Source organism: Anomaloglossus baeobatrachus, chromosome 1 (genome assembly GCF_048569485.1).
Source record: "Anomaloglossus baeobatrachus isolate aAnoBae1 chromosome 1, aAnoBae1.hap1, whole genome shotgun sequence".
Taxonomy (NCBI): domain Eukaryota; kingdom Metazoa; phylum Chordata; class Amphibia; order Anura; family Aromobatidae; genus Anomaloglossus; species Anomaloglossus baeobatrachus.
The window spans coordinates 896,272,802-896,288,993 of record NC_134353.1 but is presented as its reverse complement, the minus strand read 5'-3'; the positions used below and the strand labels follow the sequence as shown (position 1 = coordinate 896,288,993).

The window sequence follows — 16,192 nt, the reverse complement described above, 5'->3', positions numbered from 1 at the left end:
CCGCAACCATTAGATGCGACAGTCCCGGGACTCTATCCAACTCATCCCGAATTGCCCTGGTGCGGTGGCAATCGGGGTAATAAGGAGTTAATGGCAGCCTATAGCTGCCACTAAGTCCTAGGTAATCATGGCAGGCGTCTATGAAACACCCCCCATGATTAACCTGTAAGTGAAAGTAAATAAACACATATACCCGTAAAAATCCTTTATTTGAAATAAAAGACAAAAAAACACCCTCTTTCACCACTTTATTAAAATCCCCAAATACCCCTCCAGGTTTGACGTAATCCACATGAGGTCCCATGATGCTTTCAGCTCTGCTACATCAGAAGCTGACAGGAGCGGCCGTAGAAAACCGCCGCTCGCTGTGAGCTCTACTGAGCAACTAAAGTGAGTCGCGCTGTCAGCGGTGACGTCACTCAGGTAGTGCCTGCGTATGAGCGGTGATGATGGGAGCGGTAGTGCCGGTGTGTGTGCAGTGATGATGGGGGCAGTAGTGCCTTCGTGTGTGCGGTGATGATGGGGGCGGTGGTGGCGGTGTGTATGCGGTGATGATGGGGCAGTAGTGCCGGTGTGTGCGGTGATGATGGGGCGGTAGTACCGGTGTGTGCGGTGATAATGTGGTCTCTCTCTCTCTTGGCATGAAAACCCCCCCAAAAAAACGAATCCATTTTTTGCTGGATCCGTCGCATCAGTTTTTACACAATCTGCGATGGATCCGTTGCATCAGGCACAAACCGCATTGTGCCTGATGCTAAAAAACTGATGTGTGAAAGCAGCCTATAGACCGCTTTACACGCTACGACATCGCTAATGCGATGTCGTTGGGGTCACGGAATTTGTGACGCACATCCGGCTGCGCTAGCTATGTCGTGTGTGACACCTATGAGCGATTTTGAATCGTCACAAAAACGTTCAAAATCGCTCATCGGTAACATGCCCCCCTCCTCCCAATTATCGTTGCTGCTTCCACGATGTAGTTCGTCGTTCCTGTGGCAGCACACATCGCTACGTGTGACACCTCAGGAACGAGGAACCTCACACTTTGATAACACAACAGTACAAGCAAATAACAAGCTGTTTAATATATCATATAAGAGAATTCTGCTTTCCCCACTGATAAGCCACTTCTCCTCCCTCTGCCTCCTGAACCTTCTACTGTGAAAAACATGCACCAGATATACTGTATGAACTACTGTAATAAATCAGGTGCATTTTAAGACTGTCTAGTCTACTTTTCATTGTCTATAATATATACGTGCATAATATGCCCAATTGTGCTGATTTCTAGCCCGTCTTTTAGGTTATCACAGTGCTGAATTCACAGCAACACAGCTCAGTACGCGATATACAGTTGTTCTGCCTGAGGAAAGAAGAGTAAAAATTCCTCATTTCTGTTTGTGCTGTGTATAGGAGACATCATGGCAGCTAGTCTCCACCCACTAGCTCAGTGTCAACTGAAAAGTAAAGACAGAGCCTAAAGAGATGAAAATTAATGAGAAATGCAGGATAAGGTCATACAATGCCCAAGAATAGTCCCAATACTAATGTACACACACAAGAGCTAAATCTGAAGTTACCTGACAGTTTAGATATCCTTTAAGTTAGCACATATTAAGGAAAATACCGTATTTTCTGGCATATAAGACAACTCATTGTATAAGATGACCCCCAACTTTTCCAATAAAATATAGAGTTTGGGATATATCCTATATTCTCGAGTAAAAGCAGACCCGAGTAATGTGCCCATTGTTTAGTAATGTCCCCATCAGTAATGTCCCCATTGTTTAGTAATGTCCCCTACAGAAATTACTAATGAGCCCATTGTTTAATAATCTCCCCTGCAGTAATGAGCCCATTGTTTACTATTGTCCTCCTACTGGTTCCCTTCTTGTTACCTATTATGCCGTTGTTTACACACCATAAAAGTTATTCTCACCTGTCCTCCGTTCCCGCGGTGCCTCCAGCTGCTTCTTGCAGTCCGTAGGCACACAGACCTTTCCGTGATAGCGTCCGATGCACTGACCCGTCGTTGCAGGATGTCATCATGTCTTTACTGCAGTTGAATCCTTTAGGGCGCCACAAAGTATACAACTGCAGTAAATCCATAACGACATCCTGCAGCGGCCTCTCCGTGCACTGGACGCTATCACGGAGGGGTCTGTGTGCCTGCGGACTGCAAGAAGCAGCTGGAGGCACCTCGGGAACGGAGGACAGGTGAGAATATCTTTTATTGTGTGTAAATAATTGCAGTAAAGCCATGAAGGCAATGTGCACCGCCGTATAAAATGACCCCCGACTTTTGAGAAAATTTTCAGGGGTTAAAAAGTCGTCTTATACACCGGAAAATACGATAGCTTTTTCCCTACATAAAGTCTGGATACTATGGAGATTTTCTCAAAGTGGTTGTCCGACATCAAATTCATTTTTTGGGGAGCATGGATGGATTTAAAATAATAAACAGAGGCAAATTCACCATTCAGAGCCCCTGCGGATCTATAGAAGGTCAATCCAGAAGTCTGTGCCACCTTTAGAAGCGGTGTCTACTCTCTTTTGAAGATGCAGAACCACTACTGCCAATCAACATCTAATGAGATGCTCTTCTAGTCTCTTGCCTGCTACAGCCAATCACCGGCTGCAGCGGTCCTGTGATTTCCAAATGAAGCAGACATCACTTCCAGAGCCGCTTGTACTGGATCCCCAGAGACATGGAAAGTGAATATGCCTCAGTTTATTCTTTTAAAAACATTAATTTCCCATGCCCAAAAAAATCATTTGTGTCCGACAACCTCTTTACGACATATGACTCACTAGGACATCACATGCCTGGCTCACTGTTTTTTTGAGCCTGTATCTTTGCAAGCAGATGATTGCTGTAATATTTTGCTACTGTCTGCTTTTAACAGCCATAGGGGACTACAAAATACAGAAAAAAATGTTTTTAAAAATATGAAAAAAATAAATAAAAATTGGAATCACCCACTATTGCCCCCATTAAAAATTAAATAAAAAAATTAAAATACACATGTCATATTAATATGTCTCTTATAGTCAGATCTATCGACATATAAAATTAAATAACCCGATTGGTATAGGATACGATAAGAAAAAAAAATAAAAGAGTTAAAAATTAAAACTACGTTTTTTCGTGGCTGCAATAATGTACCAAAATGCAATAAGAGGTGATCAAAAACATTCTATCTATCCCAATAGCGTACCAATACAAATATTGTCTCAAGGCGCAAAAAGGCAAGCTGTCACATCGCTCCATCACCCAAAATTGGAAATGTTACGATCTTGATAAATGGCGACAAATCCAAAACTTTTTTCTTCAAAATTTTGAATTATTTCACTATTTAAAAAAAACTATTATGTTATGTTTGGTATAACCTTAATTTTACTGCCTAGGAGAATATTGTGTCAAGGTGATTTTTATTATTTAATGAATGCAAAAAAAATAATAAATTCTGAAATTGCGCACTTTTAGCTATTTTGCCACACTTGGAATTTTTATCCCACTTTTCAGTACATTACATGATAAAATGAATGGTGTCAGTCAAAAGTACAACATGTCCTCAAAAAAACGAGACGTTATATGTCTATATGGGCGAAAGGGTCTTGGAAGAAGGGGAGGAAAAAACGAAAGCGCAAATACGGAAAATCGCTCATATGGGAAGGGGTGAAATTACTATTAAAAAGGTTCCCAGTTTCTTGACACCTGTACTTGAAGTGTGAATAGAGCAGGGTAGAGACAAGGTACTTGGCACACGGATCACCTGATTTTGGCTCTTTGGCAGCATCAGAAGACACGAGTCCGGCCTCCACTGTCACACTTGGTTTATTCACCTCTGAGTAATAAGCAAGGAGCTCAACGTCTCGCTCAAACTTGTGTCCCTCGGACAGTGATACCTGGAAATATGTAAAGAGCCAATATCAAATCAATGCATACTTGTGGAAGATCTAAATATTGTTTTCTGTAATTGCGTTTCTCATCACATACATAATCCACAGCCGCTTAAAATTCTGAAATGAACCATGGATGTGTCCATAAAGTAATGTCTCCCAGAGGAGATCTCTATGGTATGGACTCATTGTCATCCACACAATTTATCACCTAACCCTTTAATTAATTAATTGTCCCAATTCTTTAGGCGTGGTATTATAAATAAGTCCAAACTTCTATTTGCCTGTTGTGAAGCTATGTCAAAATTCTGTCTGTCTGCAGCCACTTGGGGGCACTCACTGCACATGGAGTACTCATATAGAGTAATTGTGTCACTAGAAGCTTTTTGCAGGCATCGCCGACTGTCATGGCGGAGTCAGGATCTGGGCACACTTCAGATTCCTGCATACTGCCTGCTAACTTCCCTGATGTCTGTTAGCACAGGGTGACTCGGGTGTCAGCTCACAGACCTATGGTTCATAGGCAGGCTAGCAAGAGTTAGCAAGGCCACTTTACACGCTACAACATCGCTAGCAATTGCTAGCGATATCGAGCGCGATAGTACCCGCCCCCATCGTACATGCGATATCGTGTGATCGCTGCCGTAGCGAACATAATCGCTACGGCAGCGTCACACGCACATACCTGCTCTGCGACGTCGCTGTGACCGGCGAACCGCCTCCTTTCTAAGGGGGCGGTTCGTTCAGCGTCACAGCGTCGTCACGGCAGCATCACCGAACCGCCGCCCAATAGAAGCGGAGGGGCGGAGATGAGCGGGACGTAACATCCCGCCCACCTCCTTCCTTCCGCATAGCGGCCAGGAGGCAGGTAAGGTGAGGTTCCTAGTTCCTGCGGTGTCACACATAGCGATGTGTGCTGCCGCAGGAGCGACGAACTACATCGTACACCGAGCAGCAGCTATATTCGAGAATAGGGGGGCATGTCACCAATGAGCGATTTTGACCGTTTTTGCGACGATTCAAAATCGCTCATAGGTGTCACACACAAAGACATCGCGAAAGCGACCGGATGTGCATCACAAATTCCGTGACCCCAACGAGATCACTTGAGCGATGTCGCAGCGTGTAAAGCGGCCTTTAGTCTCCTTGGTCACATGCTATGGGAGAGCCAGTCACATCCGTTCCCCTCCTATATATGCTGGCTGCACTGTTCTTATGATGCCAGCTATAGCCTGGAGAGGCAGATTTATCCAGGGTTATGGGTGGTTGTGATACTATTGGTGTGTGCGGATGTGGTGTTAACCCTTGTTGTTCTTTTTTTGCTGTATTACTTCTCTTGCTTTTCCCTTTCATTTCTTACGATTTATTCTTGAGAGTGTGCAGGTGTGACTGAGTTTCTGTTATCCCTTTCTGTCGCATCTGTGTCTCCTTAACACTACTAATCTCTCCTTCCCTGAGGGGAAGGGTGGAACAAATTGGCTTTACCCAGGGATATAATAAGGCACTATACTCTGGCATCTCCACCATCAGGGGTAATCCAGAGGTTAGGGATAGCCTAGGGTCCCCTAGCATGAAAGACATTATAGGAACTCCTTATCCCTCACTATCCTGGAGTCATAGAATGACAAATTGCTCCTTCAGAAAACATATGACATGAATCTGTGACATGTCAGAAGTTTTTATCTGTAGGGTTCAGGTGCTAAGACCTGCACTGATTGTAAAAACCATGGAGCTGAAGTGGTCAGTGAGCATTGGTTGATTCTGAGACTCAAGGAGGGATTAATAGAAAGTCTATATGGTCTATTTTCAGTTTTGGAGTAGAGCAGCACAATATCTACGTCCTACGTTGCTTTGTTTTAGCGATCAGTCTAGGTCTAAGCATCTTGACTTCCGATGCACAAAACCTCTAACGTATCTCTGTGCCTTATTTTTAATAATACAGTTACACTTTAAACTTTGTAATATATTCGTCCTCAGTATAACCTCCTCAGCTCCCCCTAGTGGTGGCTGAAGGAGACCACAGAGTTTTATCATGTAAGCGGGACACATGATTTTATTTGGAGCTCTACCCCTCTAATATTGTACCCCAGGCAAGTAAAAAAATAAAAAAACCTTTATTTTCTGCTTTATGCCACAGATTAGAATTATCTAGTCCATGTAGTTCTGAGTTATCTCCTCACCTTGGCAGCGGTCTTGTCCTCATTCGTGTACTCCACAGGGCTGGTGGCACAGTTACATTCTATCTTGGCAATGCCGTATGCAGACTGGAAGTGAGCGCTGAGGCTCAGGGTGTACGGGATCTCTCCGATAGGCACTTGCGGGCGGGTGGCCGTCACACTGATAGGCTGGTCTGTGAGGAAATAAAGAGAAAAGCAGAAAAACTGAGAGAGCCAGATGGAAAGAGAATGTGATTACTGATATTAATCATCACCCACCATTTAGCATAACATCTGTATACAATTGGATACTCTTCAGCCATCGTCGTTGACAGTCCTCAAGATCATCCATTGTTAAAGGGAACCTGTCATCAGAAATTTTGCACTAAACCTAAAAGATTCCCCCTCTGCAGCTCCTGGGCTGCATTCTGGAGAGGTTCCTGTTGTTCTTGTGCCCCCTTTCTGACCAAAATAAAGACTTTATAAAGTGGTACCTTCATTCAGATCTTGATAATGGTACACGGGGGCGGGCTCTCTGGTGTCCGTTAGTCTGCCTCCTGTCGCTTTAGGCCGTCCCCCATCACGCAATTTCAAAGCGGTGACGTGAGGTAAGCTGGCCAGCGCTTGCGCAGAACGGTGGAGGCGGCGGTGACAGCGCGAGCATAAGATTATGGGCGGGTACTTGCTGATGAAAATCACAGCGCCGCCCATAATCTCGCGCATGCGTCGTGCCACTCTCGCGGGAATGTGCAATGTGCATAGTGTGACCGCTGGTGACGTGTTGCGCATGCGCGAGATTATGGGCGGCGCTGTGATTTTCATCAGCAAGTACCCGCCCATAATCTCGTGCTCGCGCTGTCACCGCCGCCTCCACCGTTCTGCGCAAGCGCTGGTCAGCTTAACTCACGTCACCTCTTTGAAATTGCGCGATGGGGGACGGCCTAAAGCGACAGGGAGGCAGACTAACGGACACCAGAGAGCCCGCCCCCGTGTACCATTATCAAGATCTGAATACAAAAAGGTACCACTTTATAAAGTCTTTATTTTGGTCAGAAAGGGGGCACATAAACAACAGGAACCTCTCCAGAATGCAGCCCAGGAGCTGCAGAGGGGGAATCTTTTAGGTGTAGTGCAAAATGTCTGATGACAGGTTCCCTTTAATTTCTGACTTAGACATTCTTTATCTTTATAACATCTGAGTATAACCGTTTTTATCTACTATCATGTTATCCACTTTCATCATCTATGCACATCCTGATACTAACACTGTCTTCATCCACCATGATTGAAATGCATCATCTTCATCTATCAACTTCATTATCATCCAGCTTTGTTACCGTTCTTCCTGATTTTTAATCATTCATTGCATCTTTGATGAAGCTGCACCTCGCAGCCCCACCCTGACGTCTCTAATACGTCGGAGCCATATGATACGGCCTCATCGCTTCCACCAACACTTGACGTTCCAACCCTCTGGGGTATGTAAGGTCCGCTTCGCACAGTTTTACGCTGCTACCAGTTCCTCGTTACACATAAGCCTGGTATGTTAGCAGGATTATATCAGGCAAGAAACCAGCGCAGGTAGCCTGTGATATTGAACTGAGATCACAGTCATGGGGAATCGTGGATTGAGATAAAAGAGCAACCCAGGATTAAATTATTATACATTTAATTGTCTTAAAAGCACACTAGATAGAGCAACGTATACAAGATGAATTTACATAGATTACAGTCAGAAATGCAGATACAAGGTAGTAGCACAAACAGGTATACGCAGACACATAAATCAGTTACCAGTTCCTTAGCTGCTAGGCCTTAGTGCTGCCTTGACACAAGGGAGGCACTGTGGAGCTAATGATTTCATTAGTACTTTCAGCACGTTTAGTGGAAGTAACCTCTCCTGAGAAGAGCACTTCTAAAATGTCTGCTTTGGTTTTATTTTAAATCCCACATACCTCCAACCTAGTAACGTATGACAGGGTTGGACATGGAATGTGCCTTCAGGTTCCAGAGAATTATGAAATGTCAGCTTTCCTCATTTCTCCACCTCTGAGCGTCCCATAAGGAAGATATTACCATCATGTTTCCTATTATTATTTTATCTATTCATAGCTAGGAAACATGATGTGGCTACTGTCTTCCAGAGGCTAGTTATTAATTATGAGCTTATAGGCACATGCTACAATGAAGGCAAAATATGTGTTACATGCATCCACTATTCCACCGCTGAAAATATCCATGCAATATTTGTAGGAGTTAAGCACACCCTAATATTATAATTTTTATATGGGTGCCTGTATGTCTCCAGGTACCCTTTGAAGCTTCTCTGGTACTAGCAATCGCCCGCCAACTTCCCTAGCTGAATTACTTTTGTCATCAAGGGTCTTGCTTTGCTTTGAGGTTTCTTCCTCACTATAATTAACTTTCCCCTTACCATTAGTTCCAGAATGGAGGTATTGGATTTCTATCCTGAATAGAGTGACCTCTCGATGCAGGTCAGAATGTCTGGAAATATGTATGATTGGCAGGTGACTGGCATGTATGGATATACCATATATCTCACAGCAGCAATCAGGTATTATCATTCACCATCATTATCTTTATGCCATGTTCTTCATCATATTTATCTTCCATTAATGAAATTAATCCTCCTCCTTATTCATCATCCATATTCATCTTCCTCATCATTTTCGATCACAGTTTTCATACATCAACATATTTATAATCCTCATCTCTGCACATGCTCATACCATCATCTTCTTCATCTACCATTGTTGAAATCCTTCATCTTTCTCCTCATCATTCATTATTACCATCATCCAGTCCTCATCCTTCATTATTCTTCATTGTTCACTATCATCGAACCTCATCATCCATCATAATCCTCATCCTCCATCACTAATGAAGAATCATCATTATTATTTTTAGGACAATCTCACGGGATTCATAAAAAATCCTTCAGTATTATGGGCATGTACAGTCATGGCCAAAAGTTTTGAGAATGCTACAAATATTAATTTTTACAAAGTCTACTGCTTACGTTTTTCTAATGGCAATTATACTCCAGAATGTCATAAAGAGTGATCAGCTTAACAGCAATTACTTGCAAAGTCAATATTGGCTAAGAAAATGAACTTTAACCCCCAAAACACATTTCAACATCATTGCATTCCTGCCTTAAAAGGAGCAGCTAACATTGTGTTAGTGATTGTTCCATTAACACAGGTGTGGGTGTTGATGAGGACAGGGCTGGCGATCAATCAGTCATGATTAAGTAAGAATGACACCACTGGACACTTTAAAAGGAGGCTGGTGCTTGGTATCATTGTTTCTCCTCAGTTAACCATGGTTATCTCTAAAGAAACACATGCAGGCATCATGCTCTGCACAAAAATGGCCTAACAGGGAAGAGTATCGCAGCTACAAAGATTGCACCTCAGTCAACAATCTATCGCATCATCAAGAACTTCAAGGAGAGAGCTTCCATTGTTGCCAAAAAGGCTCCTGGGCGCCCAAGAAGGACCAGCAAACGCCAGGACCATATCTTAAAACTGTTTCAGCTGCGAGATCGGACTAACAGCAGTGCCGAGCTAGCTCAGCAATGGCAGCAGGCTGGTGTGAGTGCTTCTGCACGCACTGTGAGGCGGAGACTGCTTGACCAAGGCCTGGTTTCAAGGAGGGCAGCAAAGAAGCCACTTCTCTCCAGAAAAAACATCAGGGACCGACTGATATTCTGCAAAAGGTACAGGGAGTGGACTGCTGAGGACTGGGGTAAAGTCATTTTCTCAGATGAATCCCCTTTTCGATTGTTTGGGACATCTGGAAAACAGCTTATTAGGAGAAGAAGAGGCGAGCGCTACCACCAGTCTTGTCTCATGCCAACTGTTAAGCATCCTGAAACGATTCATGTGTGGGCTTGCTTCTCAGCCAAGGGAATCGGCTCACTCACAGTCTTGCCTAAAAACACTGCCATGAATAAAGAATGGTACCAGAATGTCCTCCAAGAGCAACTTCTCTCAACTGTCCAAGAGCAGTTTGGCACCCAACAATGCCTTTTCCAGCATGATGGAGCACCTTGCCATAAAGCAAAGGTGATCACTAAATGGCTCATGGAACAAAACATAGAGATTTTGGGTCCATGGCCTGGAAACTCCCCAGATCTTAATCCCATTGAGAACTCAATCATAATATGATTGCAATTATATTTCTGTATGTGATGTAAACATCAGACAAACACAATTAAAAACCAGAGGGCAACAGATCATGTGAAAATATCATTTTGGTGTCATTCTCAAAACTTTTGGCCATGACTGTACATGTAAAAGGCAATTTTAATTTAGAAGAACATTATGATTTTTCAGGAGTCATTTCATTGCATCGTTACCTTTTGGGGTATATCTGGGGTTGAGGACAGCAGGAAGCACAAAACGAACGGCTCCGTCGGCCTCGAGTGGAAGCTCTCGAACATATTTTAAGGTCACTTCAGCCTCCTGACCAGGCGGCAGATTCCCAACATTGCAGCTGAAAACATCAGCAGAGCTCTCGCATTCTTCCAGAAGAAAAGCCTGGTGACCTTGTTTGATGGCCTCGTCATAGGTCTTGTGAGCCTGGAAGAAAGAGAAGAGGAGCTATGTGAAAACGCATCAAGGAATTCAGGATTTTCCTTCAGTTCCATTGCCCCTGGTGTATAACTTCCATCCCTTCACCCCCTGGTGTATAACCTCCTGCCCCTCATCCTCCAGTGTATAACCTTCAGCCCCTAATCCCACGGTGTATAACATCTGAACTCTCAATCCCCGGTGTATAACCTCCAGCACCTCTATACACCAGGGGAAAACTCCGGCCCTTTCCCCACCAGTGTATAACGTCTGTCCCCTCACCTCCAGGGTGAATATAACCTCCAGCCCTTCACCCTCCGTTGTATAACCTCTGGCTCCTTGTCCCACTGGTGTATAATCTACAACCCCTCACTTTCCAGTGTATAACCTGTGGCCTCTTTACATGCCATCTGCCTTTACTAACGTGACAGAATGGCAGTGGAACAGAGCTCACTGATACTAGAGCCATCCTGTAATAGGGGCCAGTGGAGTAATGGGTCTGTTCATGACATTTCTTCTCTCCTAAATCTTCCCCCATCACCTGTGAGTGATATTATTGAGAAATAGAACGAACTGCAGCAACTCAGCCATGAAGTGGAGACCACATAATGTTAGAGTGGGGGGCCGATTGCTGAGGAGCAGAGGACAGAAAAGTCACCAACGCTCTGCTGACTCTATGATTATAGAGTCCAGACTTCCTCTGTTAACATCAACACAAACACTGCACCCGCCAAGAGCTTCATGGCTGAGCAGCTGCATATAGCTTTACATCACCAAGCACAATGCAGAGTGTCGGATGGAGCGGTGTAAAGCCGCCACCACTCATCTCTGGAGGACACGTGTTCTGTGCATTGTCGGATCACACTGCGCTATCTAGCATCAAATGGACGAGAGTCTGGGTTTAGGAAACACCAGAATAACGTTATCTGCCTGACTACAACGTACCAGCTGTACAGTTTGGTGGAGGAGGGATAATATTACAGGCTTGTGTAGTGAGCCACAGTAGACACTACTAGAATGTCCCCTGATGGGCCATGTGTTTTTCTATAATGTTAGACATTATCTGTGCCTTCTGAAGCCTTGCTCTGAGAGTTGTTGCATTTCTAATCCTACACTGACCTCTACTGGCCTTTTGCAAAACTACCTTTTGCTTATATGGCAACTGTGAGGAAAGTTCTGGGTCCTTTCTGGCAGAAAAAAAAAAGAAAAATGTTTGTGGCTGAGGACTGAGTTTGGTGTGAGAGGTATACGAACATTGGAGTCGGTGGCATTCTTCCAGTGACTTCTATCCTCTAGTGACTGTGCCTAGTAAGGAGAAGGAAACTATGTGAAAAGGAAAAAAAGGCTCCATTTATTCTAAATCACAAAAGGCCCTGAACATAGCAAGATCCAGAAAGCCACAAACTGCTCAAAGCTAAGGCAGTTATAGATGCCTGATGCTAAAATACTCTCCAAGCTTGGATGAGGGAAAGTTAATCCTACTGGTGAGGAAAGAACTATAATAGAACTATAATATAGGCTGTGGAAACTGTTATATGGACCGGCTTATAGTGTGCATTGTCAACACTGCAAGTTATATGGACTGGCTTAAAGTGTGCATGGTTAACACTGCAGTGTATGTGGAGTAAAGGCTGCTTTACACCAGACAATCTATCGTGCGATAGATCGTCGGGGTCACGGTTTTTATGACGCACATCCGGCATCGCTGGTGATGCCGGCCTGTGTGACACCTCCTAGCGACGCAGTATCGCTCACAAATCGTGAGTCGTGTACTGCTCGCTAGGTTCCATAATATCGTTTAATTTAGTTGTTCATCGTTTCCGTGGTAGCACACGCCGCTCCGTGTGACACCACGGGAACGATGAACAGCAGCTCACCTGTGTCACGCGGCCGCCGCCGGCTATGTGAAGGAAGGAGGTGGGCGGGATGTTTACGTCCCGCTCATCTCCACCCCTCCGCTTCCATTGGCCGGCGGCCGTGTGACGTCGCTGTGACGCCGAATGTCCCTCCCACTCCAGGAAGTGGACGTTCGCCGCCCACAGCGTGGTCGCACGAGAGGTAAGTGCGTGTGACGGGGGTTACCGACTTTGTGCGCCACGGGCAGCGATTTGCCTGGAACGCAAAAAGGACGGGGGCGGGTACGATCGATTGTGAAATTGCACAATCGGTCGTACCGTGTAAAGCAGCCTTTAGGCTATGTGCTCATGGTACTTTTTTATGTAATTAAAATGCAACAGAAAAAAAGCGCACATTTTTGCGCGTTTTCTCTATGCTTTTTCTTTGCTTTATTTTTAATCATGGCGATCGCGGGGGTTCAGGTGCTGTACCTTCGCGATTGCCGTTAGGCCTCCGGCTGATGTCACTCTCACTACCCGGAGCAGTGCCCGGGCCGCTCCTGGTAGTTTAACCCCCTAAATGCTCTGATCAATGTGATCGCAGAATTCAGGAGGCAGGGAGAGGGATCGCTTACCTCTCCATGGTAATTGGGTCCCTGTCATGCAATCACAGGGACCTGATCGCTGTCATGGCAACCCTGGGCTGTCACCATGATGACTCCGGGTTACTGAGCTAAGGATCGCCTCACACACCATGCTGTATGTATGATGTGTGAGGAAAAGTGCTGCGATATAATCTACTGTAGTGATAAAGCATTGCAAGGGATTTTAGAAACAGAAAAAAAATGCAGAAACAAGTGACACACTGCTTCTTAATTCGGCAACAAAATCTGCAAGAAGAAAAAAGGAACATGGGCATAGCAAGTCACGATTCTCGTAGAATTTGCTATCATGCGTTTTTCCTTGCAGTATTGATTAAAATCTGCAAGGGAAAACGCATGGAAAAAGCCTGAAAAAGTAATGTGTGCCTAAAAGTTCACTGCCTTCATTCATGAAACCTCCGCTGTCTGTGTTTCTTGTGGGATTGCATTCACCCCGGCTTCTACGTCATCCCATATGATCTGGGGGTCTGCACATGGCAGGAACCACATGACAGTCACACTAGACCAGAGAGCTTAGCCACAACCCATAGCTGGACTACGAAATTAGCCCCTGCGACCACCTACTACTGTACTCCCTTTTACAGTTACCTACCAACCTATGGATGGCTGCAGCCGTCGAAGGCACCATGACAGGATTAGTCTCTGAGTCCTGAGACCCTGCATGCCTCCTGGAGGTTGCGGCACTTATTTTTCAGGGTTCGGCCCCGACCCCTTAGTTCCAGTGAAGGGTTTATCCTAATTTCTCTACATATCAAGACCTATTGGACATCTGTATGCTTGCAGTATTGATGGAACGGTTTGGGAAAGGTCCTACTCTTTTCCAACAAGACTGTGCGCAATGCACAAGGTCTTTAAAAACCGGTTTTGATCGTGAATATACAGTTATCAACAATCATCTAGAAAGACGAATAAAGTTTATATTTGGGTGAAAACTTGAGGGAAATAGTTTTCTGCCATTCTTACTAATGCCTGTAGCTTTTCTGAACACAGGAGTGGCAGAGTCCATACAAGCCCATCACCTATGGTCCATTTACACTTTGCAGCTAAACTATTTTTGGGCCTCTAAAATGGCAAATAGGACTCACATGTACTCATTCCTTAATTTCATACTCTGCTCTCACTCCTCAACCATTCCATTCTATGGACAGATGAGAAGCATGACACTTGAAAGGACAAGGAGAAGAGAAGAGGATATCCTCAGTAAATTAAAAGTAAAATATTGACCATCAAGCATAATTTGTTTGTGGCTTTGTACGAGTCCTTGTTACGTGCCTCTTTTATTTCTAATAATTTTAATATTTTGCTTAAGACTTCCATTGAAATTAATCTTAACCCTGTCATGTAAGAACACTATGCTTTGTTTATAACTTTTACAAAAGCAGATTTACCTGTTCCTTCTCCTGGAGGTCGGCTATTATGGTCTTCCCTTCTATTGTGGCTTCAAAACTGTAGACAGCAGAGTCTTCATCCATGGGGAACACAAAGATCGCCTCCACCGCCTTCTCCTCCTCATTCTTGTACTTGAGCGTTGCAGACACATCAGCCACAAAGCCTTTCACCTGGACGTCAACTGTGATTCCCTTGAGTGGAACTGAATGACCCAAAGAAATAGGACTCATGAGATGAGCTACCACTATCTGAACCAGCCCTACATGTTCATGTCTAGTCAGTAATATTCTGGATGGGATGGAGTGCTGGACTATGTTATGTATCCTTAGAGCAAAAGTTGATATATTTTTGTATTCCATGCTCTCTAAATAATATTGTGGGTGAAAAAAGGGTTAAATACCCTTGACGATGGGTAAAGAGGTCTGATCAGGGCAGTATTGGGCCTTCGGCGGATCTGAGAGCCAAGGACTAAGGGGTAGTTTGCACGCTGTGACATCGCTAGCCGATGATAGCGATGCTAAGCACGATAGTCCCCGCCCCCGTCACACATGCGATATCTTGTGATAGCTGCTGTAGCGAACATTATCACTACGGCAGCTTCTCACGCACTTACCTGCCCTGCAACGTCGCTCTGGCCGGCAACCCGCCTCCTTCCTAAGGGGGCGGGTCGTGCGGCGTCACAGCGACGTCACACGGCAGGCGGCCAATAGAAGCGGAGGGGCGGAGATGAGAGGGACGTAAACATCCCGCCCACCTCCTTCCTTCCGCATTGGCGGTGGAGGCAGGTAAGGAGATGTTCCTCGCTCCTGCTTTTCACACACAGCGATGTGTGCTGCCGCAGGAACAACATCGTATCTCCTATTGGTGCGACATTATGGAAATGTCCGACGTTACACAGATCACCGATTTACAACGCTTTTGCGATCGTTTATCGGCGCAACTAGGCTTTACACATTGCGATGTCATTACCGGCGCCGGATGTGCGTCACTTTCGATTTGACCCCGGCGATATCGCAATAGCGATGTCGCAACGTGCAAAGTACCCCTACGGGGTTTGAGGAATAGTAGGGATTGCTAGATGTCTGTCTCTGATTTGAGAGCAGACCAGTGCAGAGACAAAAGGTGATATTCAGGGCAGTGCTTGAGTAAGTATTAGAGCATATGGTAATTAAATTGAGACTAGAGAAAAGGTAAGAGAGCAGGCCATGGAGAAGGACAACATGGGGGGGAAGAATAGAATGAACAAGCTTCCCAATGGCCTGACACTATCAAGATAACAGTAGAGGCAATTGATCCAGATTGGTATGATTCCATGTTTATAGTTAAATAAAGAATTTAAATAAAAGATAACAGTAGAGAAGACCCTGGTGGACCAATCTAGGCTTGAACATGATCGATCTTCCTACAGAATGTTCATCTGTTCATCCATCAAGCTGCCATGGCTCAAGATTGAGCTGAAGGCCGTTTAGGAAAAAAAAAAGGGAAAGGCGAGTTAGGCTATGTGCGCACGGTGCGTTTTTGCTCGTTTTTTGGGCGCATTTTTGGTCTTAAAACTGCATGACTTTGCTTCCCCAGCAAAGTCTATGAGTTTTTATTTTTGCAGTCCACACAGTGCTTTTTTTTAGCTGCGTTTTTGAGTTGACAAAAAA

At 44.7% G+C, this 16,192-nt stretch overlaps 1 protein-coding gene across 13 annotated transcripts in view; it reads right to left on the bottom strand.

Moving 5' to 3' along the window:
* LOC142255321 (von Willebrand factor A domain-containing protein 5A-like) overlaps window positions 1-16,192 on the bottom strand; it is a 415,890-nt gene that overhangs the window by 325,562 nt on the left and 74,136 nt on the right. For 9 of the 13 annotated variants that reach the window (XM_075326869.1, XM_075326920.1, XM_075326929.1 and 6 more), the window contains exons 3-7: window positions 14,543-14,745; window positions 11,912-11,962; window positions 10,444-10,666; window positions 6,084-6,253; window positions 3,777-3,909 (exon numbers count right to left, since the gene is read on the bottom strand). The exons of 1 other annotated variant lie outside the window; for it this stretch is intronic. In XM_075326869.1, the coding sequence (XP_075182984.1) occupies window positions 3,777-3,909; window positions 6,084-6,253; window positions 10,444-10,666; window positions 11,912-11,962; window positions 14,543-14,745 (780 nt within the window). The remainder of the gene's footprint in view (window positions 1-3,776; window positions 3,910-6,083; window positions 6,254-10,443; window positions 10,667-11,911; window positions 11,963-14,542; window positions 14,746-16,192) is intronic. 3 more of the 13 variants (XM_075326971.1, XM_075326938.1, XM_075326900.1) reach the window with 1 other exon arrangement.